The 23,072-nt window shown below is 42.7% G+C and overlaps 2 protein-coding genes across 2 annotated transcripts; one reads left to right on the plus strand and one right to left on the minus strand.

Moving 5' to 3' along the window:
• Positions 1-574: 574 nt before the first annotated feature.
• Positions 575-9,361, minus strand: lgi1b (leucine-rich, glioma inactivated 1b). Its single transcript, XM_037464138.2, has 10 exons — positions 8,675-9,361; positions 8,436-8,507; positions 6,511-6,582; positions 6,040-6,111; positions 3,669-3,740; positions 2,995-3,164; positions 2,684-2,848; positions 2,339-2,559; positions 1,932-2,178; positions 575-1,465 (listed from the first exon to the last, which is right to left on the minus strand). The coding sequence occupies exons 1-10, from the start codon at positions 8,875-8,877 to the stop codon at positions 1,116-1,118; spliced, it is 1,644 nt and encodes a 547-aa protein (XP_037320035.1). The 5' UTR covers positions 8,878-9,361; the 3' UTR covers positions 575-1,115.
• A 1,092-nt stretch (positions 9,362-10,453) lies between these two features.
• fra10ac1 (FRA10A associated CGG repeat 1) lies at positions 10,454-20,967 on the plus strand. The gene is made up of 14 exons (XM_037464576.2): positions 10,454-10,505; positions 10,831-10,910; positions 11,146-11,238; positions 11,795-11,840; positions 12,073-12,149; positions 12,302-12,385; positions 12,501-12,585; positions 14,028-14,073; positions 17,749-17,862; positions 18,552-18,594; positions 18,844-18,977; positions 19,190-19,240; positions 19,936-20,020; positions 20,526-20,967. Exons 1-14 carry the CDS (start codon positions 10,488-10,490, stop codon positions 20,566-20,568), a joined length of 999 nt encoding a protein of 332 aa, XP_037320473.2. The 5' UTR covers positions 10,454-10,487; the 3' UTR covers positions 20,569-20,967.
• Positions 20,968-23,072: the final 2,105 nt, after the last annotated feature.

Below are 23,072 nucleotides of genomic sequence, written 5' to 3' on the forward strand. Positions count from 1 at the left end.
CGGCGTATCGACACCAAATTCTACATCTGCCAGAAAAAACAAATTGGTCTATGGTGTCCTCTACATACAAAAGCAACATCACAAATTAATTTTCACCGCACTGTAAAAACGTAAACGTTACATTTGGCAAACCGGTGAAGTTGTTATTCGGTTCTCCTTTGTGTCACACTAAGAGGGCCGTGTGAAAGCACAGGTACCAGGTGCTGCACAGTGGTCGGCTTTTTAGTTACAGACAATGGTTTTGTCAATCGGGGGAGGGAAAGAGCGAGGGCCAGGGGACACAGGGGACGCTTCCAGTGAGGCATTCATCAGGGCCGGTGTCTGCATCACGCGTGTAGTCTTGAATGACTGAGGGTCAACTGTTGAGTAGGACGGACAGATGAGGTCTTTTACTCGCTGCGTTTTGAGTATTAGGGTCACTTCTTTGTGGTAAGTAATTACAAAAGACTGTTAGGCTGACTAGCAAGCAAAATGGAATGGAAAAAGGTGCATAATCACCAAAAAGTAGTTCAAACTTTATCTATATTTGGTGACAAAAATGAAAAGTTTTTTCTATGTTTGTAATTTCTTTTCGCCAAAAAAACACACTTCGGGTTGCATGTTTTTCCCATTTGCCTATTATTGCAAGATCAATAGGACTACCAAACCCCAAGATCTTTCCTATCAAATAGAAAATAAAAATGCATGGAAATGGAGAGATATACTTTGATTACCAGAAACTACAGAAACACCCGCACAGATAGAATAATAGACGGACATGTTTTCATAGCTTTTTCCTGAAAGATAGTCAGCTCGCAGTTTTTTTTCAAATGGAGATTAAGGCATTTTCAAATAGCGAGTAATCAAGATGAAAATATGAGGAGTTTATCAAAAGGAAGTAGTAACAAGGCATGCCAAACATTGACACCAGGGACTGTTTATAATGTATTTTCACTAACATGGGAATTCAGTGATCATAACAAGTGTAGAAATTTTGACCATTTCATCTCAACTTAAAAATCCTGAACTGTATCTATGTATGGGGGGGCGGCTGGTAGATTCTAATGAGACACAATCGAGAAACATAGCATTGGAATGGTATTGTACATAATTTCTCCCAAATTAAACAGGAAGTTTTAATTACTCAAATCGATCATTAGGTGCTCATATATCTGAGTTTTCCCCTTGAAGCTGGATGCGAGTAGGAACACCCGGTTGTCAATGGACACCACAGAAAATGCCCGAGGTGCCTGGATGTTCAGCTCCTGAGACGGGACAAACTGACTTGTCTCAGTGTCCCATTGGTAGACCTGTGTCAGTGAATAATCACTGCCCAGGATGGAATACTGCCAGTTGCCGATGGAGACAGGCTGGAACACCATGGAGCCGCGGGAAGGAAATGTCTGGACCTCCTTGAACATGGCACCATCCCAGCGCATCACCTTGGAGTCCCCGATGAATCTTGTCAAGCAAATGAACAGCTCACCTTTAAAAAGAAACGATTTAATGGACAGTTTAGTTTACACACACAGCTGCCTACATCTGGTTCTGAAATAGAAAACCTCAAAAAGACTGTTTATGTCATTCCAAGTCATTGCTGGTAATATGGCTGCTTAGCAAGATTCACGAGTAGATCATCTGTGCTAAAAAAAAATGTATACAGGCATGTTTGATGGCAGTGGGCGATGGCGACGCCCCTTACCGTATATAAAACAAATGCCTTTGGGGATCCTAAGCATAATAGATCACAGGTGTGATACATTAATATTAATTTAATCACATAGGAAATACAGAACCAACCGGATAAACACTACGCCATTTCTATATTGAGAGCCATGTGGAGACAAATCTAAGTGTTCTGAATTATTTTCCAAGGACCAGGTTGTTTACCATCAAAAACGGAACGGAAGATAAAGTAAGAACTGGGTGCTATAAAACGCTGCGCCTCTGACCTTTAACCTGGAAGTGTTTGACAGAGAAGACGTCCTCCATGTCTGGTATGTCGGTCCTGCGTTCAAACTGTTTCTTGCTCCGGTTCCACTGGTAGACGACGGGCCTCTGGGAGCTGCTGGACAAGATCAGGTGGGGTTTGCCGGAGATCTCCAGATACTCCACGTCTGTGTCGCGGAACCACGGGTGCAGCGACTGGTGGGAGTAGAAGCCGTTGCCGTTCCACTTGTACACAGTCGTGGAGCCCGCCTACGAAGATGAACATGTGCAAAATGTCCGCTCAAGCTGAAGAGGCCAATAAGGCAAAGGATGGTTGACATTCTTTGAAAGATCAGTTTAACGAAGTATCGATACAAGGACAGAGCCACCTGCACAACGAAATGTAATCACATCAACTGCAGTGGCCAACCTTGGAGCTGTCGGCGATGACAAAGAAAGACTCCCCGTCGATAACGAACGTCTCAATGTCGTTGGGTTTGCGAATCTTCAGGATGTCGATGTCCTGGATCTTGATGAACCTGTTGGCGGAGGTGTCGCGCTTGTAAATGTGCGAGCCCCCGAACAACTGGGCCACGATGACAAACAGGTGGTTGTCAATCACCATGGGCTTGCAGACCACAGTGGAGGTGCCTGAACGATAAAAATATTGGAACCAGGAAAAACATTGTTATTATCAGCAGATAACCTCTTGAACAATAGGTCGCAGGACTCCACCATAACATCAATGGTGCCCTTTGCTTGCACATGAGCTCACTTTCAATGGTGTCGTAAGTTCTGAAGGTCATTTCCACGTGATCCCATTCCAGGAAGCTGCACGTCCCCGCAAACGGTTGAGCGAACACGACGAACTGATCTTCGTCGAAGGCAAAGGCCCCCACCGAAATGGACTCGAACTTCAACGACTGATAGGAGGCAAACTCTGAAAAGGACATGACACGATTGCGAATTCCGTCCTTCCATCTGGTCGACGAGAACAGAAGGGAGACTCGAGTGGGGAGGATGAGGAAGTTAACCAGTGACAGATAGCTAATGTTGGTTTAGTGCTCCTGTGACAGAAGGTAGTACCCGCTATGATGCAGTCGAAAGAATGCGGCAGCAGGTCATTGATCTTCTTCCCCTGCTGAACGGGTGGGCCGCTGCAGTAGATCTGGTCCAGGGTGGCATTGGTGTGGTGCATCCACTCCACCAACCACTTGAGCTTGCAGTCGCAAATCAGGTTGTTGCCACGGAGATCCCTGCAAGTACGTACGGACCGTGTGGGGCGTCAGTAGACACACAATCATAATTATATTTACTGTTGAAACATATAATTCAGACTTCTTATTTTAAACCCCTGCACAGTGTCTGCTTACCCCCCCCCCCCCCATCCCCTTCTGGGTTGCACTTTGGCTTTAAGCCAGGAAAGCCACAACAAGTGCCCTATCTCCTGAGTGGTCCCTACTCGACCTTGCACATGTATTTAATCCACACTCACACGGCTTATTCTACAGTGTCCTTAGACGGATTCTTTTCACTTCTGTTAATCTTCATTGTTTTAGGATTCATTCTGTTTCATGGTAGATTACTGTTTTTTTTTACTATGCCACCATACATCACAGAGGAAGATTTTGCATAATTGCTGTAACGGCTTTCCCATCCCTACCAACAAATATTGTCTTCTATCCGTCCACTTGAATATTTCCGAATGAATCAATAAAAATGAATTAGCTGAGAAAGAAAGAAAGAAAGACCAAACTCACACTTTTGTCAAAGCATCCATACCCTTGAAGACATCTCTTGGCAACGTCTCAAGGTTGTTGTAAGCCAGACTTCTAATGAAAAAAAGAGAGACAATATAAGTGATTGAGTTAAACATTACCCGGCCTGTACTTAAATAGACTTATTACACTTATTACACTGTGACAGCCAAATCGACTTGAGCGAGAGTAGAATTAACTCATTAAAACAAAATGACAAGCCGCCTAATGTAATAGAGGCCCAAGTTTTGACAACTTTTTGGGGACACTGTTAAATAATGTAACAGCTGTCAAATAATGAATAGTTAATCAAGTGAATAATATATCTACCTGGCTGTTAAAACCAACCCAACCCTGACCCTTTGGAGACTTCTTCTGTGAGTGTGAGACTGAACTCCAAAGCAGAGAGACAAGTGAATGAAGTGAAATGTCAGCGTAATTCGTGAACACTGCATTATTTATTTGAGAGTTGGTTTTTCACAGAGATGGAGGCCATTTTACTTACTTTACTTACTTTAGAGTTTGAGCAGGATAGATAGAGCGGGGGCGGTTGAGGATTTCCGCCCGGGTCCTTTAATGCTAAATCTCTAATAATGTGATCATCAGAGATTCTTTGTGTAAAAGGTTTTACGTTCCTCAAAAAAGCTTTGTAACCTGAAAAGAGCACTTTATCCTATCATGCGGCAGCATATTTCATACACAATACAAAAACATGTATTATTATTTGCCAGACGGCCAGGCACAGTGACTTCCTGCAATTAAAGCTATTAATTTAATTAGAGCCCTATAAAGCTCCAAGTTGTTGTATTTTGTACCTAATAAAACAAACGATGATGTAGTTTTGACCAGGGACATTTCCCCAGTTGTTATTCTTGTCTCCAGTCTTCATGCTGACCGTATTGAGCGGTTATGGTATTGATCTTTTTATCCAATTCTTGAACAACAACAAATGAATGAGGGTATTTCCGCCAAAAGTTAAACTTTAATGTGTCACGTAACTAATGGCATTTCAAGTTTCTGAATAGAAAATTGAAACCAGCTTTTCTTTAATTGCAGAAGAAGTTGAATCATTAGGTCAGAACCTCAGCGTCTGCTTTCTCTCTGAGAGCCACTAGAGGGATGACGTTTTGTCTTGTATTGATTATGCTCTTATGATGGGATGTTTGCTGCAACAGTGAACAAAGCAATATTTCCTCTGCTGTAGATTTAGCCTCTATGTGTCGATAATCAATCACATCCCTGCTTGAGTTATAATGAACGCAGCCTGACAATCTGCTTCCTTGCAATGGGTGAAGTTATTCTTTCTAAAAGCACAAATGGTAGAAAAGCTATTGATTTGTTTATCTTTTTGATTTTGATCAGTCCCAAACTTATTGTTCCCCAAGAGACATTAGTGTTGCAACACTTATATTTGCAGTTTCCTTCATACTTTGTTGTCTTATCATAAGAGCTATTCATTATTCCAGGGAAAGCATGCGTGTTTAAAACTGTTTTCCCATTATGTTTACATTATTTTCTTTACAGTACAACATTTCCTAACCTTGAAAAAACAAAACATGCATGCATGCATGCAGTCAGAAAAACAAGGAACACAAGCATGCTTTTCGGCTGCCCTGCTTTAACTCAAAATGTGTCAGATCCTTTGGAGACAGAGAATAGGTCAGTCAGTGTAAGGTTACAGGACCCTTATTTTTACTCTTGACCTACAGGTCATTCATGTTCTCATTTATTTTTAGAAGGCTTTGGTTTTGGCAAGCTCCACAGTTCAGAAACAGGTAATACACTTCACTGTTGACTATGTCCTGTATCTAGGTTTTGTTCATTTCTGTCAACAAACGATGCTCATTACTTGACACAATAGACCCCGAAGCAGTCTGCAGAAGATACTCCGGCACTGCGGGTCACATTAGTGAATGTAGAAAAGCTGTGAGATACCTAAGCTCAGAAAGTCCTTCATCTTGCTATGCCAAACCTGTGTGAAGAACAACTCTGCTGATCTACTGAGGCTTCTGCACATCCTGATCTGCCCTTCAGCAACCTGATCCGAGTGAACCTTCAGCCTCGGACATCACTACTGGCACCAGCGCTTCTGCCTACCTTTGCATTTCACCCGGTGAAATCAAAGTGATACCACAAGAGGAAAATGGATGCATGGTCTATGTTCGAATAACATGAATACTAATAATCCTCTCCCACAGAGAAATGACTTGCTCTCGTTGTAAATGATAAGGAGTGATTATAAAGAATTATAAAACGGGAGAAAGGAGGAACATTTTAAATGATGCAAGTGCCCTTTTTGCAGAAATAAATTATGCAAGTAGAGAAGGAAAGAAAGATAAAAGAAACATAGCCCCTGCAGAAATAAAATACTTACAGATGTATCAGCGCTTTCAGGCCCCGGAAAGCATGTGGGGATATTGATGCAATTTGGTTATTTTCAATAAATCTGTGAATGAGAAGCATTTAATTAGTATTTGATGATGAATTCAGATTTACAGTATGACATTAATCCCTCACTACTATTTCTAAATGCATAAACCGTATGCAAACAAAGTATCCAGTAGCAAAGACACAGAATGATTTACTTTAAAAGGCCTTACACAACAATCCTAAAGATGTCATTTACTCTCCTCCAATCAGGCAGCATAAGTGTCTAGGCTTTAACATTCCAGAATGAACATTTAGCCAATATTAGAAGATTTAAATTGGAAATGTTATTTCTATTTGAGGTGATGGTTAATTCACATTAGTATAAGAACAAAAGTTTGCACCTGGTAAACAGCTTATGTTGCCTCCCTATCCCCATACAAGTATAAATCAACCCTTTGTAAAGATAAAGACTTACAAGTATTCAAGATGCGGTAAACCCATGAATGAATCCTCATCAATTAGGTCCAATGAATTTGCTGTGAACAATCTGTGGAAAAAAACCCTTTTAGAATAGTAATATTTCAATTCCCAGAGCACTCCTAATGCCTAAATTCTTCATGTTTTACTGGTTTGAACTTGAAAGAATCCAGTCAGTTTAATTTTGAACCAAAACAAAACTGTCATCGTGTCTTCAAACTAACTTTTATCATCTGTTTAATATTATCGATACCAGCAACTCTAAGTCACAATCGGAGGATAAGAAGGATGGAATTACAGACAACAGACTTATTCAGCACTTCTTTCCACCGCGGTGAATGAAATAAGAAGAAATGGCCGGTCCGTCCAACTATGAATGAGAGAGGAATGGATTCTTCCTTCCACATGTTTCTGAGTCACACGTTAAACCAGTAATGTAAGAATAGTTTCCGGGAAGAAGACACAGCAGTGTGCACCTCATCGAATCTGTTCTATACACAGTTTTACATGTAAGTCAAATGCTCATAAATCCAATAGAAGTTTGCCCATGAATTTTAACTTTATATCTCGAGATGTCAAAATGCAGAGAATGTAATCATTCATGTTTATTTCTCACTATATGCGTCGCAAACCACTGACAGAGACATTCTACACTCACAACGATGGCACCACAGAAGCCTCATTGATTAAGTATAATGTCAGATGGGTCGAGCTGGTGCAGGTCGAAGAAGGCAGGCAGGACTCAAATGCAGGATTCAGTTTTCCGGAATGTGCTTTTTATTCAACACAAAAAACTAACAGAAGCCAAAAGAACGTGCACCAACAATGACTGAGTTAGACAATGACGCGACAAGGGACAACAGACACACAGGGCTTAAATACACAAGGGAGGTGCAGGTGATTGGACACAGGTGGAAACACTCAGGCAATCACAGGACAAGGCAGGAAGTGAAGTTAACCCAAGACCACAAGGAACATGAAACTTCAAACTAAAACAGGAAGAGAGACCAAACCGTGACAATAATGGGGGTTAACAGACCTCAGGTCACCTTGGCAGGAAATAATGACAGAGGGGACGATGCCACTCATTTATTTTCCACGGTTAAATCGACTCTCCTTCTGGTCACAAGCGTTTGTGCGCATCCAGAATGATTAAGTGCCATCCGAGCATATGGAAGAAGTGATGCCCAGAAAAATGTTTTTCTGAGACAATGTCATGCTTGTCGACAGCATGCTGTTGTGCAATAAGCCGGAGCAAAGTGTGATTAGAGAGCACTTAAGTCTGACCTTGCCCGTGAATTTGCTTATTTGCAAAAACAAATTGCCCCATGAAACTCTAGCCTCTCCAAATGTATAATAACAGATGCCACATGTCAAAGAAATGGCAAGATAAACTATAGTTATGTGTGTAATTGTTGTTCCTCTTTTTTCTAAGGGCTGTCTTTTGGGGGGAAAGAACAAGTCCATTATTTAGATCTTCTGAGCAAACACACACTCACACACACACACACAACCGGCTCCTCTCCTGCCAGCCCCTGCTGTTAGTTGCTGTAGCCATGTGGTCTATTGCATAATCCTGACACCATTACAGAGAATCCCCCTTTAAATCTGCATATCAGCCGCCACAGAAGCTCCCTGAGGACCTCTTGCCTCATTATTTGATTCTGTAAAAACACAGATGGATGGATGGATGGATGGATAGATGGATAGATGGATGGATGGATGGATGGATAGATGAATATATGGATAGATGGATGGATGATAGATGGATATATGGATAGATGGATGGATGGATAGATATATGGATAGATGGATGAATAGATGGATAGATGGATGGATAGATGGATGGATAGATGGATGGATGGATGGATAGATAGTTGCATAGATGGATGGATGGATGGAAGGATGGGGGGATATACTCACAGCAGTTGCAGGCCAGGCGTGTGAACAAAGCTTCCTCCAATGATTTCATTAAATCCAGACTTGACAAAAGATCTGCAAGGATGGACAGTATATTAGAAAAGGAAATTGTTCTGAAAGTATGATAAAGATGCAAAGATCCGGATACACTCAAATGAGTATTTTCATAAGCTTCCCTGACAATTCACCATGTAAACAATAAAATCAAGAGTGCATTCAGGTGCAGGGCCGCGTGCACTTACAGGGAAACGACGTCGGACGGGAACGCGTGAGGCACGGATCGGACGTTCTCGCACAGCGCGTTGTCTTTGGTGCAGGTACATCCAGCGGGACATCTGGCCTGTCTCACTCTCCGCCCGTCCGCGACAATAAAGCTGACAGCGGCGACCCAAAGCAGGAGCGTCCATCCCGTCCATCCTCCCACTGCTCTGCCCGGGTACCCCATTGCTTGCGTCCCGGTCGAGTATTATCACTCCCCGCACATGCAACTTCGCTGGGAAAGAAAAAATAAAAAAAATCCTGCAGGATTTGTAAACCGCAGGTTTTTGAAAAGTGCTTCCAGCTGTTGGTTTGTGTTTCTGTGTGGTTTGCTTTGATGATAGTGGCGGTCCGTGGTCGCGCTCGGATGCAGGCTCGTGTCTATGCTTCTTGCGTCTCAATGGGAAGGCACCAGTCCAGCGGATTCGTTCTGCAAGGGCGCCGGATTACAAATGCGGGACAGACGGGACATGAGAACAGAGAACAGACTCGGATTTTTTTTCTCATTCAAGGAAAAAAAAAAAAGGAATCGTCACAAACGATCATAAAAAAAACCGCGGCTGAAAAAATAAACCTGGTTCCTATTAGTATGCAGCTTACAAATAAGTTGTAGGCTCAACGCTGCCGCCATGAAAACAAATAAAAGCGTAAATTTCTGGCAGAGAGAAAGAGAAGAAAGAGATGGGGGTTGGAGGGGAGCGGGGGGGGGGGGGGGGGGGGTGGAAGGCCCCAAGGTGCGCTTTTTTTCATCAGCGGTGCCAGCTATTATTTATGCGCGCTTCGGAGCCGCGCATGGTTAATGGGAAGCAGCTATTCATGAGCCTCTGTGCAAATGCACCTGCCTCACTCAATCACATGCGGCATCTTTTCTTCTCTGCCTTGGCCCTACAACGACGTTAACCGTGAAAAGAGGATGAGTTTGTACCGTGTGCTTAAAAATAAACATGATATGTAATGACATTTACCGTTGTTTTTTTTACTCCTTCAAAATCGCTAAACCCATTCAATGAATTTATGATAATTATTTGATGGAATCAAATACAGAAGGTATAATGGACAACACAGCACAACATTTTATGAATAGATGTACTTTAAGGAAAACGCACGATGAGAGTCATTCGTGCACTTGAAACGATTGGTCTCTCACTTCCTCTGTTTTGCAGTCACACATTGAGTTCTTTGTTGAGTTGAGTGGGTTGTGGAAAAGTCATAAAACACTGGACTTCTATTCCCAGGCTAGAACGAACATTCAACCCTATAACCCTTATGACCCAAGTAGCTGCTCTCTTATACAGAAACATTCGAATTGTATAATACCCCCTTTTTCTGTTTACAATTAAAAGGCCTGCATGCGCCCTACACTGTTCCTACCCGGAAATAACGATAAGATCCCCGAGCAGCCAATTCATCAGTGTAAAATAATCCAAAAGGAAAGACATTTTCTTTCAAAATTGTATTTAATGGACAATGTTGTATTGAGATGATTTGAAAATTATAATGGATTAATTAGACGAATCAGTAAACAACAAACCAAAGACTATTTAGCCAAGAGACTGAACACATTTAGTTTTCTGCATCTTATTTCGAAATTTCAAACGGTCCCCCAACGACTCCTGTATTAAAATTTATGTCAAAGCGCACAAAGACTTATTTTAATCCCTTTTCGGCACATTCTCCCAGAATACTTTATGCAGTTAAACGTCATCATAGCACGAATCCCTGCCTACGTCATCATTCAGCGACGCACTTTTTATTTTGTAAACACTTCGCGAGCTGGAGACTGAAGTGAGGAAACAGATGGATAGTCTTGTGAAGGTGATGTGTCTTTTAAAGCCGAAAGCCCCCCCCCCCCTCTTTCAACCACGTTTTGAAGAACATGTAGTGCTTTGGTTGTTCGTAACTTGCCAGTTAGCATGCAGCGTTAGCATACAGATAAGTCAGCCAGTTGCCCACAGGGTTGCCTGCTAACGTTACTCTGTTGATTCCAGACGTCGTTGTAGTAATTCATTATCTAACGTTAAGCATGAAGCAACAGTTTGCCACGCATAAGCGGTCTTTAGTTGAATGCCGACCCAAGTGTATTTTTCTTTACCACCCACGTTCTCGCGTTGGTTAAAAACGAGCTCGTGTGTTTGCTCAGGTGCACGGAGGTGGCGGCTATGACTCGGACTTCAGTGATGATGATGCTCAGCGAGAGGACCCAGAGAAAGCCCTTAAAAGGTACGATTTCACAACCCTGAACTCTGTCGTTATATTTCCATTTATTGAAATACATGGGTCTGTTTCTGAGCTACCAAGTGTAGGAGATCAAAGTCTAATATACTGTATTTAAGACACACACAAACGTTTTAATCAGTGCCCACCTTTTGTCTCCAGTAGCCTACATGTGTACTGCAGTGGGTGGACAACCTCGTCCACTAACAGGCTTTCTGTAATGATTTTAACCTTTTTCCAGGAAACACGAAGAAGAAATCTTACAGAAGCCGTTCCAGAAAGGTCGCCACTCCCAGAAAGCTCATCGGAGTTTACACTCAAATGAAGTGGACAGGTGATGCTGTGCAATTGCAGTAAAGAATACAATGCATTCAGACCCCTTCACTTGCTTTATGTCAAAATCCTCTAAATACATTTCCCCTTGATACCCAACAGTGGTGAAGGAAAAACGGGATTTGCAAATGTATTTAAAAAAAGTTACATATCTCAAAGCTCTGGTAAATTCCATAGCAAAGAGAGAGGCGTATTAAGGGTTATTAAGCCATGGAACAAATTAATAAAAACAATTTAGAAAAAAAAAGAAAAAGTTTAGAAATCTGATTGCTTACATGAATTAACTATGTGAGTTTTTTTGTGACATTTTTATTGTCTATGACCATGACAGAGCATCCTGCTCACTTCCTGTCATGTATTTTAATCTCTAATCTCAAAATAATTTTTATTCCTTTTCAGTCACATGCACTTTACGTGTGCACATATTCATTCAATGTCAGATGATTGTATAAGAGTTGACAATGCTAAGCAAAGTCATTCAACATGCAGTGTAAATCTAAAAGAAAGGCTGTCAACCTTGTTTATCTTGAAAATAACTTTTCTAATTCTGTTTTCAGAGAGGAGGCCAGAAACAGAAGAGCCCACCTGATATCATTGAATGCTGTATCCTTTTCATACAACTATATATATATATAAAATTATATATTTAAATATTTTAAATGTATTATTATGCCATATACAATACAATATATATAATCAAGCAGTGATAACAATGAATATATTAGGATGCTAAGTGCTTAGCTCTCTTAATTAAACACCAAGTAATGTTTTTGCCGTTCAAAGTGTGCATATTGTAATATTTAAAGACAGACTGACCTTAAACAGATGTCTTCAGTTTGAGCGACATAAGAAGTTTGTCGGTGACTACATACTTTATTATGGAGGACATTTGGCTGACTTCAAGCGCTCTGCGTAAGTGTCATCTCACAGTCCTCGGCTGTCAAAAATAATGTGAATATGTTAACCATTGGTCTTGCATTGTTTTCATTCAGCAACATTTTTAAAAACAATTTGAGCCAGTTTGTCCGCAGTTACCATCTCATTGTTTGTTTCTTTTTCCTCAGAGCCAAAGACAAAACAGATCTGGATGTGCTGCGTGAGAATCATCGCTTCCTCTGGAGGGACGAGGACGAGGAGGACATGACATGGTAATTGTTCGTCATCAACTGCCAGTACGGGCCGCTGCAATATTCAGTGTTCTTTTGATTTTTTTTCTCTGTCTCAGATGACAAAGTCTTGACTTTTACTTTACATCTGTTCCAGGGAAAAAGAACTTGCCAAGCGGTATTACGACAAGCTGTTTAAAGAGTACTGCATAGCTGACCTCAGCAGATACAAGGAAAACAAGGTGGGATGAGTGATGTATTATCCAGCTGAAACAAAAATACCGCAGCAGTAGGCATTCAGGTGGCATCAAACAACTAGTCAGCACATGCAGTAACAGGTAGCTGATTATGCCTGCCGATTAGTGACTTTTTTTAATACGCCAGCTCACCATTTTTGATGAAATGCTGAAATACGAAGCCAGTTTCAGGCGAGAAAGAAAAAGGATGTTTCCTTTTTTCTTTCGTTGACAGAATCCAAATGATCACACATGTAGGTAACGTGCCCTCATTAGGAGGCTGCTGTTTAATCGACACGCACATTGTGGAGTAATGGGGAAAATACCTCTGGAAACCCCTGGTTTGGTAATCCAGTTTTTGGTTTAACTACGCCCCGAAGTCAAATGAGTTTGTGTCGTTGGCTAAGAAAAAGACTAAAAAGAAAGCTTATCATGCGCCCAATATAAAGGGATTTTTCATTCTAGACACATGTTAATGAGAGTGATGCCTTTTGGACCCGGACCAATTCTCTAGTGTCCACTGGGCCATTCTGGTTTGAAGCCAGGCTTTAAAACTGATATGTCAAATTTCATATCTCTAGACTATAAAGTTGCCAAATCTCAGAGGTGACTCTCTTATTATAACCCGGTATGCCCCAATTGACCTTTAATCATTAGAGGCACAGTAGTTTAAAAATATATTATTATTGTTGAAAAGTGCTAAATGCTAAATATTGAGGAAAGAAAAATGGCTTGAAAAATACATTCGCACAAATATGTGTATATACATTTATGCATATATACATTAATCCAATTATTTACAAGAAAGATACATTATAGAATGCATAAACAAAAAAAGACCTTCAACATCGTTCCAGTTGACTCAATCCACCTCAATTTAGATTTCCTCATTATTCATATTTGTTGGTGACTCCAAAGGCAGTGATGAGTCCCATTATTCACACAAGTGCAGTCACATACTGATTGTTTGTGTTGGCTACACGAGTAGTGACAGCATGCGGATGAATCACAGATTGCGTTCGCAGGGTGTTGTGGAGTCACTGGCAGAAACACTAATGGCTGCATCATCTGTTCGTTCACGCTTGTACACATACTGTACGTACCGCTCCTCCGGCACTGCGCCGTGGCGGGGGACACTTGAACGACTCATCTGCTGTGCTTCTATTTTATATTGTTTGTTTTAGTTGGTTTGATTTTGCTGCACCACAAATTGCCCACAAGGGACACGCAATGAATAGACTTGCCTGCAGAATGAATGTTACTCAACCGAATTCAATTTACAGTAATAAGTAACGTTATAAATCTGAATGCAAAGTAATCTTCCATATGAAAACATTTCAATAATGACTTAAAGATACACCTTGTAGCTGTTAATTAAAGATTTTAGTTTAGCTTTTTTTCTATGGAGTTCAGATTGTAACACAACTGTAATTTGTGCTCTGTCTCAGTTTGGATTCCGTTGGCGGACTGAAGATGAAGTGGTTTCTGGCAACGGTAGGGCATTCACTGACACAATCCTAATTTGGATTTGTATATACTTCTTTTATTTTTTGTGCAGTGTAATATTTACATATTAGAATTACTTATTATTTGACAAAGTCCTAATTAAAAATATTTTTTTAGTGTTTATTGTATTCCTACTGTAAAGAAGTGAAATATGCAGATTTAATTTAACTTATATACAGTGACAATTATTATGTCGTACATTTGGTATAGAATTATTATGTAGCATGGACATCTGCCCATTTACCCGTAAAACCGTTCACCACCTCCTCCACTAGATGGCGACAGAGATTTATAGAGCACTTTACACAGCAGGACAAAACACATCCAGTGGAGACTTCCTAACACAGGTTTCATTTCACTTTGACTTGCTGACTTGCACCCCAACACAAAAAAACCCTAAATATTATTCAATTCCTGCTTATTATGTCTCACACCGAAAGAGAAACCTCATTCTACAGAGCCCCTTTTGACAGATTGGCAGCGCTTTGATGATTAATTGTTCAGGATTAGTACAACACCTCTCAGTCTACTGCTCCTTTCGTGTGACAGTGACAGATATTTATAGGTTTTCTTGGAGGGAGAATATCGGTTACTCTGTGGGGATGAACCTGCCTCTGCAGCTCATTGATATGCTTTGAGACATTCACGCAGGCACAACATTTTACCTTTTTAATTATATGCATACGTTTGCATCAACGCAGCCTCACAAGCATACACAGTGTTTCTAAGAAGGCTGTCTAAGCCAATATATTGTTCCAGATTAAGACTGTGTAATCCTGGTCTCTGACAGTTCACCCCTTTGTAGTAATACTCTACAGGAAGTGGGATTAGATCAGGTCAGAGGTACTTCACTTCAACTGTCACGTCTGTGATTTGTTTACATTAATGATTCCCACAGGAATACAGCGTTAGCAGTATTTAGAGCATGGGACCAGCAAAATCAATACTAATCTACTCCTGTAAGGTAGACCCGAGGTCCACGTTCAGATTGTGCTAACTGAAAGTTAGAAAAGCGTCAATGTGGCAAGTTAAAGGTGTAAGAAGTGTCCATCGTATCCCCTCAGGAGGATTGATCCTTCAATTAGTTACACCTGCTTTAAACGCTGCGGGTCCAGGTTTCCGATGTAGCGCTGGTCACGTGACCGCGATCCACTTCTGATTACAGGTGAATTAAACACCAGCCGCCGCTCCCATCTCCCAATTAAACGGAGCCCGCGTGCGTCCCCCCCCCACAAAAGAGGCGGCGCACTTCCGCTCCCACTCGGGCGCCTGTTTGGGAAAATCATCCACTAATCATTTCCTGCTCGCTGTGCACTTGGGGTCACGTCGGTATTAGGAAAGGCTGTCTACTCTTCACCCAATCAGGTGGATTACAGAGAGCGCTCAGCTCCTCTTTTCACGGCCCCGGTGGGATACGGGATGAAGGAATGTACAGCACGGTCCTTCTTTTCTTTAATATGAAAGACAACAAGACGGGAAAGATTGTGTCCTTGAATTAATTACACGAGGTCAGGATCAAGTATCCTTCCCCCCCCCGGAAGGCCTTCGTTTTAGAGGAGTCCTTGAAGAATGAGATTTACCTTTACTTCATGTCTCTTTTTGTGTGTTACTCAGAAACATTCACTCCTGCAGGCTCCAAAATGAAGGCCTCTGATTGTGTTTTAGGGGAAAAAATAATTGCATCTTTGAGTTATAAAAACACCCGTAAACACCCCTTAAAAGGTACCTGATGGAGGATTTAGTAAACAAAACGAAGTTAACTTTTTTTTTTCCCACCCAAAACAGATTCCATTTATTCGCAAGGTCTAACAAGCCCCCTCTGCTGAACAAAAACATTGCTCTATAATGCTGCTGGTGGTAAAAAAAAAACTCCTATTGTACCTTTTACAAAGACAATATCATTTCTTTCTTTCCTAATGCTTGCGTTACAGATCAGCATACGGTTATGAGCCATTGATTGAGCCTTGTATCTTTTTCGCTTTCAATTAGATGTCACCCTTGTACCTCACAATTGTGTCATTGTGCGCTGGCTGGACACCGATCAGAAGGAAACATTCACACCGGAATCGGCACCGAGCTGTTGTTGGATGCCATCCATGTGAAATGCTAATCTTTAGTTAGATGCAATATCTTCTCAGGTATTGAGCAAAAATAGCCCCCCCCCCCCCCCCCCCCCTCTCTGGAGATAACTCTGGAGCTTTCCTCTGTGGAGCTCCTGTCCGAACCCTTCTCCTGGCCGCCAGTGGCCCGCAGGCCGGCCGATTTGCTCCCGCTGGGTGACGTTCACTTTCTCGGCTTGAGAGAGGCTACGACACGCTGAGAAAAACTCTTTGTTGTATTCTGCCAAACCTTTTGTGTCGGCGCGGACGCGGGCGCGCATCATGTTCCATGTTGTTTCTCTCCGGGTTTCCCTTGTAAGCATTAGTCTTTGCTGTCAAGAAGGGGTCAAAGGCCAAAAGCTGTTTTTGGCTCGCCGCCTGTGGGACAAAATGGACTCGTCTCGTCTAACTTAGTTAAAAAAAAAAAAAGGGTTTTAACATGTTCGCCATCACGCGCTCGCAGGCATGTCATCTTATGTTCAAATACTGCCCAACTTAAAGGTGGGATCCAGCATGGCTGGAGCTTCAATGTGTTCCTATGTAACCTGTGTATTGATTTGAATTCAGAATATCAGTACTTTTTCTCAGTAATCTACAGAGAGAGAGAGAGAGGTCGTCTGAATACAGGTCTTTTGCACACACACGTTATGAAATGCTCTTTAGTCTACGTAGTCGAGTAGAAACAAGTTCCCAAAGAGAAAAGAGTATTGAACTTCAGGTTTCGTGGTCCAAGCAGTGGTTCCACAGGCTGAGGATTTATTAAAGGCGGCCTGGCCAGTAGAGAGAATGCACGTTTTAATCATTTTTACTGATTAAAAAACTTAAATAGAATGTCAGACCCTCCAAAAATAAAACCAGCCAACCCTCATTACAACCGAGGACTCGAGCCAGGAGTGCCTTGTGTTTTCAGCTGACGCCACGGATCCTTAATCCGATGGCGCATGTGAGGGGGGGAAAGCCGCTGCGATCGACGTCACTCCACCTGGACGTCAACACCCGTCCTCCAGGGTCAGGCCTCCTTCCCCCTCAGCGAGGAGTGAGGAGCACCTGCGGCTCCCCGAGCCAAGGGCTGGACCGCTGACGCACTTACTCTCCCTCCGTCACTTACTCTCCCTCCGTCACTTACTCTCCCTCCGTCACTTACTCTCCCTCCGTCACTCACTCTCCCTCCGTCACTCCCGAGAGGGAACCCCGGAGACCAGATCAATGCCACCTTAAGCTCCTCTAGGGATAATAGGCGGCCTGCGCAGCGGCTGGAGGGAGGCCCGCGGGGGGGCGGCGAGGTGATGCAAATACAGCGAGAAGAGGGGGGGAGCAGCGGGGTTTGAAGGTTACCCGACAGAATCTCGGGCCTTTAGAGATTTCCATTATTTCTTTCTTTCTGTACCATAGATAAGAATTCCCTAAAAACAATATTTTTACACTAAAGGTCAGTTTGATGTTAACACGGCGGCGCACTTCCGCTCCCCCAAACACACACGTGGTGTATAAGGCCGCAGATGAGATCCAGGCGGCTGGATGACAGCGTTGAACGTCCAGCACGTGTTCTCTCTTTGTCTCCCAGGTCAGTTTGAGTGTGGGAACAAACGCTGCGAGGCGCAGGAAGGCCTCAAGAGCTGGGAGGTGAATTTTGCCTACGTGGAACACGGCGAGAAGAAGAATGCACTGGTCAAACTCAGTAAGCCAAAACAGCCACATTAGTTTAAAGACCCAGCTCGTAATAATCCTGATTCAAGTAAAGTCCTGTTAATTATTACCGTGATTGGAGGACCCACCAGGTATCATGAAGTGAAGTAGGAAATGTTACCCTGCTAGTTCAGAAGCAGCATCCACACGGCTAAACGTCTTTTCAGATTTCTAATAATAAGTTACGTTATTAATAATAATATGTCGACTGCTTTGACAGCGATGAAGCATCATCTGGCAAATTTAACAAGGCATCTTTGATAAATGTGATGGATAGAGCTGTTGTTACACTGAATTAATGAACACATTTCTCAGACCACCCGAGCATTTGAGTTTGTGTGTGTATATGTATATGTATATATATATATATATATATATATATATATATATATACATACAACTTGAAAGTTCCACAGGGTTATGTCCTGGCACTACTTTACGTCATTTATACATGATTTATTTACCAGAATTACTTCATTGAGGTATAAAAGGCTGGTTTTCCTGAATTATATGTGTTTTTCTTACGTGCATCTTATAACAGATGATTAAATATAGTATAGAGAGTGCAATAATTCATCTAACAGCACCTTTATAATTTCTGTAGTAATAATAATAATGACATTGAAATAATAAAATCCTATTTGAGTTGGTATTGATGATGCCATGTTGTCTCTACTGCAGGATTATGTCCCGAATGCTCTTTCAAACTCAATTACCACCACAAGTAAGTAGTCCTCATTTCTTTGACATTGCATTACAAATGTGGATCTCCTTAATGAGTGGCTGAATGATTATGGAGCATATGCAAGGTCTCCTTGTGTAAGGAAATGTATGCAAGCCTTCATCTGTTTAATGCTCAAGCCAGGATCCATTCATGCGCCTCTGAAAGAGCCCTCGGTCGTACAAACACTGCTGTAATTGGCTGCTTCGTGTTCCGAATACCGTTTGTTGAAAGTATAAGTCTGTTTTGCAGGAGGAAGGAGGTGAAAGCAAAGACTAAAAGGCCATCGGAGGAGAACCAGGAGCCACCACAGAAGATGAAGAAGGAGAAGAAGAGGAAAAGATCGTCTTCACGCTCCAAAAAGCAGCGACACAAGAGAGCCAGAAGTAAAGCTCCTGTCCTCTTACATCCAAATAAATTGTCCCGTTAAATGGGCCGGCAATCTGATCATATGCGAACCGCCTGTGGTAGCAGCCCGGTTTGAGATTTCTTCTTGATGAGATCATCTTTCTCGTGCATTCTGCATCATTATTTTATAACGACTCCCTTTTGGGTGTTAAGGGAGTGTTATTTTGTAACTGTCTCTGTTTCTCTCCAGATCCCTCGGCCTCTTCTGACGAATCCGAGGAGTCGAAGGACTCGGACAAAGGTAGAGTTCACACACACACACACACACACACACACACACACACACACGCACACACACACACACACACACACACATTCCTCCCACATAAAAAACAAGGCACACACATTGGGCTCCTCGGGCTTTTCAGCTCCTTTTAAACTTGAGAAAACCCCTTGACAACCCTTTCTGAAAACGCATCTTATTAGCCCTGTGGGTGATGGTTATAAACAGACTATAAACAGACTACAGGTCTGCCTTTTTCTCCCCTCATTCCTCTGGAGGTTTAAAAAAAATGTATTCACTTTTGCCCTTCACTGTGAGCAGCAGGAAATGAAATGTGTCTTTTATGTTCCCGCTCTGTTTGGACCAGGATCTGGATGCATGGATGCATGGATGGATGGATGCATGGATGGATGCATGGATGCATGGTTGCATGGATGGATGGGTGGGTGGCTGGGTGGTGGTGTACATTCTCTTGTCAAGGGTTATGCCATTGAAAAAGGATAGAATGAATCGCATCATCGGGTTTTTTAATCTACATGTAATTTTACTACTTTGTAGGTTATGTTAGTACTTGTTCAAGGGTTTGTTTGTAAATTATTCAAATATTAGTTATTTCAAAACCGTCCAAAGAATTCCTTACGTGGGTTATTTGTTCATCCTAGTTGTTCCTCCTTCAGTGTTGACTGACAAGCTCTCTAAATCTCACTCACTAGACTCTGAAGCCGGTGATAAACCACAGAGCCAATCAGAAGGCGAGCACTGGCGAGGGCCCGCCCCCGCAGTGGAGGAGAAGTCAAGGTGAGGTTGCCGGCGATTGTGCATATTAAATCTGACCCAGTAAGCTGCTGTAAAACCATCGGTCTTTACCACTTAGCGTCCATATGTTACTGATCTCTATTCTAGCACACAGGTGACTCCTTAGATACCCGCCGCAAAGCACCTCCCGATTGTCGGGGAAGTCGCTAAACCTTTAACACGAACCTGTCGAGCTTCTTCTCGCATTTGAATTGTTGGTTGATTTAAGAGTACGTTGTGTGTACAGTGTTTTATTCTGCCACTGTATTACTTAGCACCATGGGAACAAAACTCACAGAAAGAGAACCAGAAGTTTTAATTTGTCACAGTCAGTTAAGCCAATAGAGGCTTCATGAGGTCTGCTTGTTTACATTATTCATTTACTTGTTTGTGTTAAATATAAAAGCGTCCCACTAGCACTTTGGGTTAGTCAGGGCCAACACCAACAAAGCATTTAACCGTCTGAGTCCGTCCTGGAAGGGACTAACGTTTGTTTTGTGGTTTCCAGGGAGGAGGAGTTTGATGAATACTTCCAAGACATGTTTCTGTGACCGCGCTGTGAGGACACTTCCAACCCCCCCCCCCCCCCCGCAGGGCCGCAGACATCCAGCCTGTTCAGTATCCAGTCCAGTGTAGCTGTTGGTTTAATGTGTATTATTGTGTGTTTTGGGACTGCTGCGGAAAATAAAAGACGTTTTGTACGTTTTGACGATCAAGTACGTATTGCCCTGCAATGTCTGTCAATCACGCCGCTGTCGGCGTTTCATTTGGCGATGGACGCCGATGTCTCCCCGTCCAGATTGTCCGGACCCCCCCCCTCAAAAGCCATGGCAGATATGCGTGTTGCTTTAGGGTGAACTGTAACTACTTTACCAACGTCAGTTACAACATTCCATTTGTTGAATCTTTTGCTTATTGACCAATATTTGTAATAAAACAAAAGCCTTTTTCACAGCGTACATTTTGACTCCTAGTAGAAGAGGGCCCTTGTTTCTAGTTCCATTAGTGATGTCTCTGTTCTATTCCCGTGTCCCAGTCAGCTGTGACAGTGAGCCAGCATGCACGGCACTTGAATAGTTCCATTACTTGCTTCTCCCGCTGTGAAAGTCCAAACGGCCTCTTGTGGATCCAATTTTTTTTTTCCCCCAACATTCTCATCAGCCATCAGCTGTGCATTTATTATTTTCAGATGAAAACATGCCGATGGGAACCCGGTGAACCCGCGCGCCGTGTTTCAACAGGAGCGTTTAGCTCAAAGCGGCCCCGGGGGGGGAACCATTTGTCACGACCTGGCCTCGCGGAATGTGACAAGCGGGGGAGTCCACGCGAGGTTCCGACCTCTCTAACAAGTAAAACAACTAAAACAAAAGGTCATTCCAATTGAGCCACTGTGGAAAGGGGGAAAAACCACCCGCTTTCAATATGTTACAATTACACCTAAAGTTATCGTGCAAAAGCCCCTATCTGTAGTAATCGCTCCGCTGTTAACCAGGATTAGCTGGAGATGTCCCTGTGGCCGAGGGCGGGAAAGTCGCAGAGAAGCAATCCGCCGCGGGTTGATGAAGACAGTTCTGTCCGTCTTATTGAAACTCCTCCGCTTCCTCGGGCGAAAATGATTCATGGCAAACAGGTGGTCAGGCGAAGCAAACGGTACATTGAGTGATAGCAGGCGGTTGCCTCTGAGTGGCGGCGGGATGTTATCTGGCCCTCGGCCCTCCCTTGTACACCTGGATGCATTTACAGTTGAACGATTCTTTTCTTTTTTTTTCCCCCAGATAAACATTCCTGCCTTCACGTGGCACACATTCAGGGCCCCTTGTGCATGTCTTGGAGGAAATATATATTTATATATATATATATAAAACCCAAAGAATAACAACTCCCTTTTCCTTTTTGAAATCTTTGAACACATTGAGGTGTTTCTGGTTTAGAGAAGGGGGGGCAACCTACAAAGATTTTGTCCCCACCAACCCCTAAGTTGTCTGGGGGAATGACAGGTCACGTGGTTTGATAGCGCCCTGCAGAATGATAGATCATAGTGCTTTTTGTGTTCATTAGTCAAATGCTCCATCTTGTTAGCAGAAGCCTCTGAAGCAACCTGCTCTCAAACCACACACACGCAACACACACAACACACACACACACGCTGGATTGCACTAGTGCAGCCCTGTTGCTCTTCATTTCACACCGGCGTTTTCTGCATGCAGGATCTGCAGACAGCAGGACGCAGAAGGAAATAGCCAGACAGCGTTGAATCGAGCGGGGGATCAGAACCAATCCACTGATCCTCTTTCCCCCGGAGGCTCATCCAGCTTTGGAGCTTCTAAGATCCTTGCACGATATATATGACTAAGAAGGAGCGCTGGCGCAGCTAAGCTGGAGGTTTCCTAAGTTCATTCTAATAGCAGATCAAAGTATCCCTTATTTTCATGTTGAGAAAAAGGTAATTGTGTTTATACGTACTCTTCCATAAATTCCTTTATTTGCTTACACATATTACATTTCATGATACATACATACAGTAGACGTTCTCTCATATCTCAAATGTTAGATTTCTTATTTGCAAAAGTTGATGACAGTTGATGCGATAATTGGAGCGTTATTTGGTATTTCACAAAGGATCCGTGAAGGGAGAGGCTATTCGGATCACTGGAGGAAGATGTGTGCAGCAGGAACATTGAGGTAAATTCATGGTTGAATAGTGAAAACATTTTGCTTTCAGTGAATGTTTCTGCACCATCAGGTCTCCAGTGACCGCAAACGGCTCCTCACTTCACCTCCAGCAGCAGAAAAAGGAGTTTTCCAGGTAGTCCCAAAGCCATTCTGATTGGATTAAGTTGAGAAGACGTTACGCAACAGCTGGTCATTTCAAGTGCTTCGCAGGGCGCACTGGGGAATGCACTGTCAACTCAGGTGCCTGATCCAGTTCAAAACAGCTTTACAGGGAGACTCACACTGATTCAAACACCTGACAGCGGTCATTGCGTGATTCCTCGCCCCGTTGCATCAGTGAAGAAGGAAGCAGAGGACTTTGGCCCGTCACCATTCAACCGAC

The sequence above is a fragment of the Pungitius pungitius genome, chromosome 21, assembly GCF_949316345.1.
Source record: "Pungitius pungitius chromosome 21, fPunPun2.1, whole genome shotgun sequence".
Lineage (NCBI taxonomy): Eukaryota > Metazoa > Chordata > Actinopteri > Perciformes > Gasterosteidae > Pungitius > Pungitius pungitius.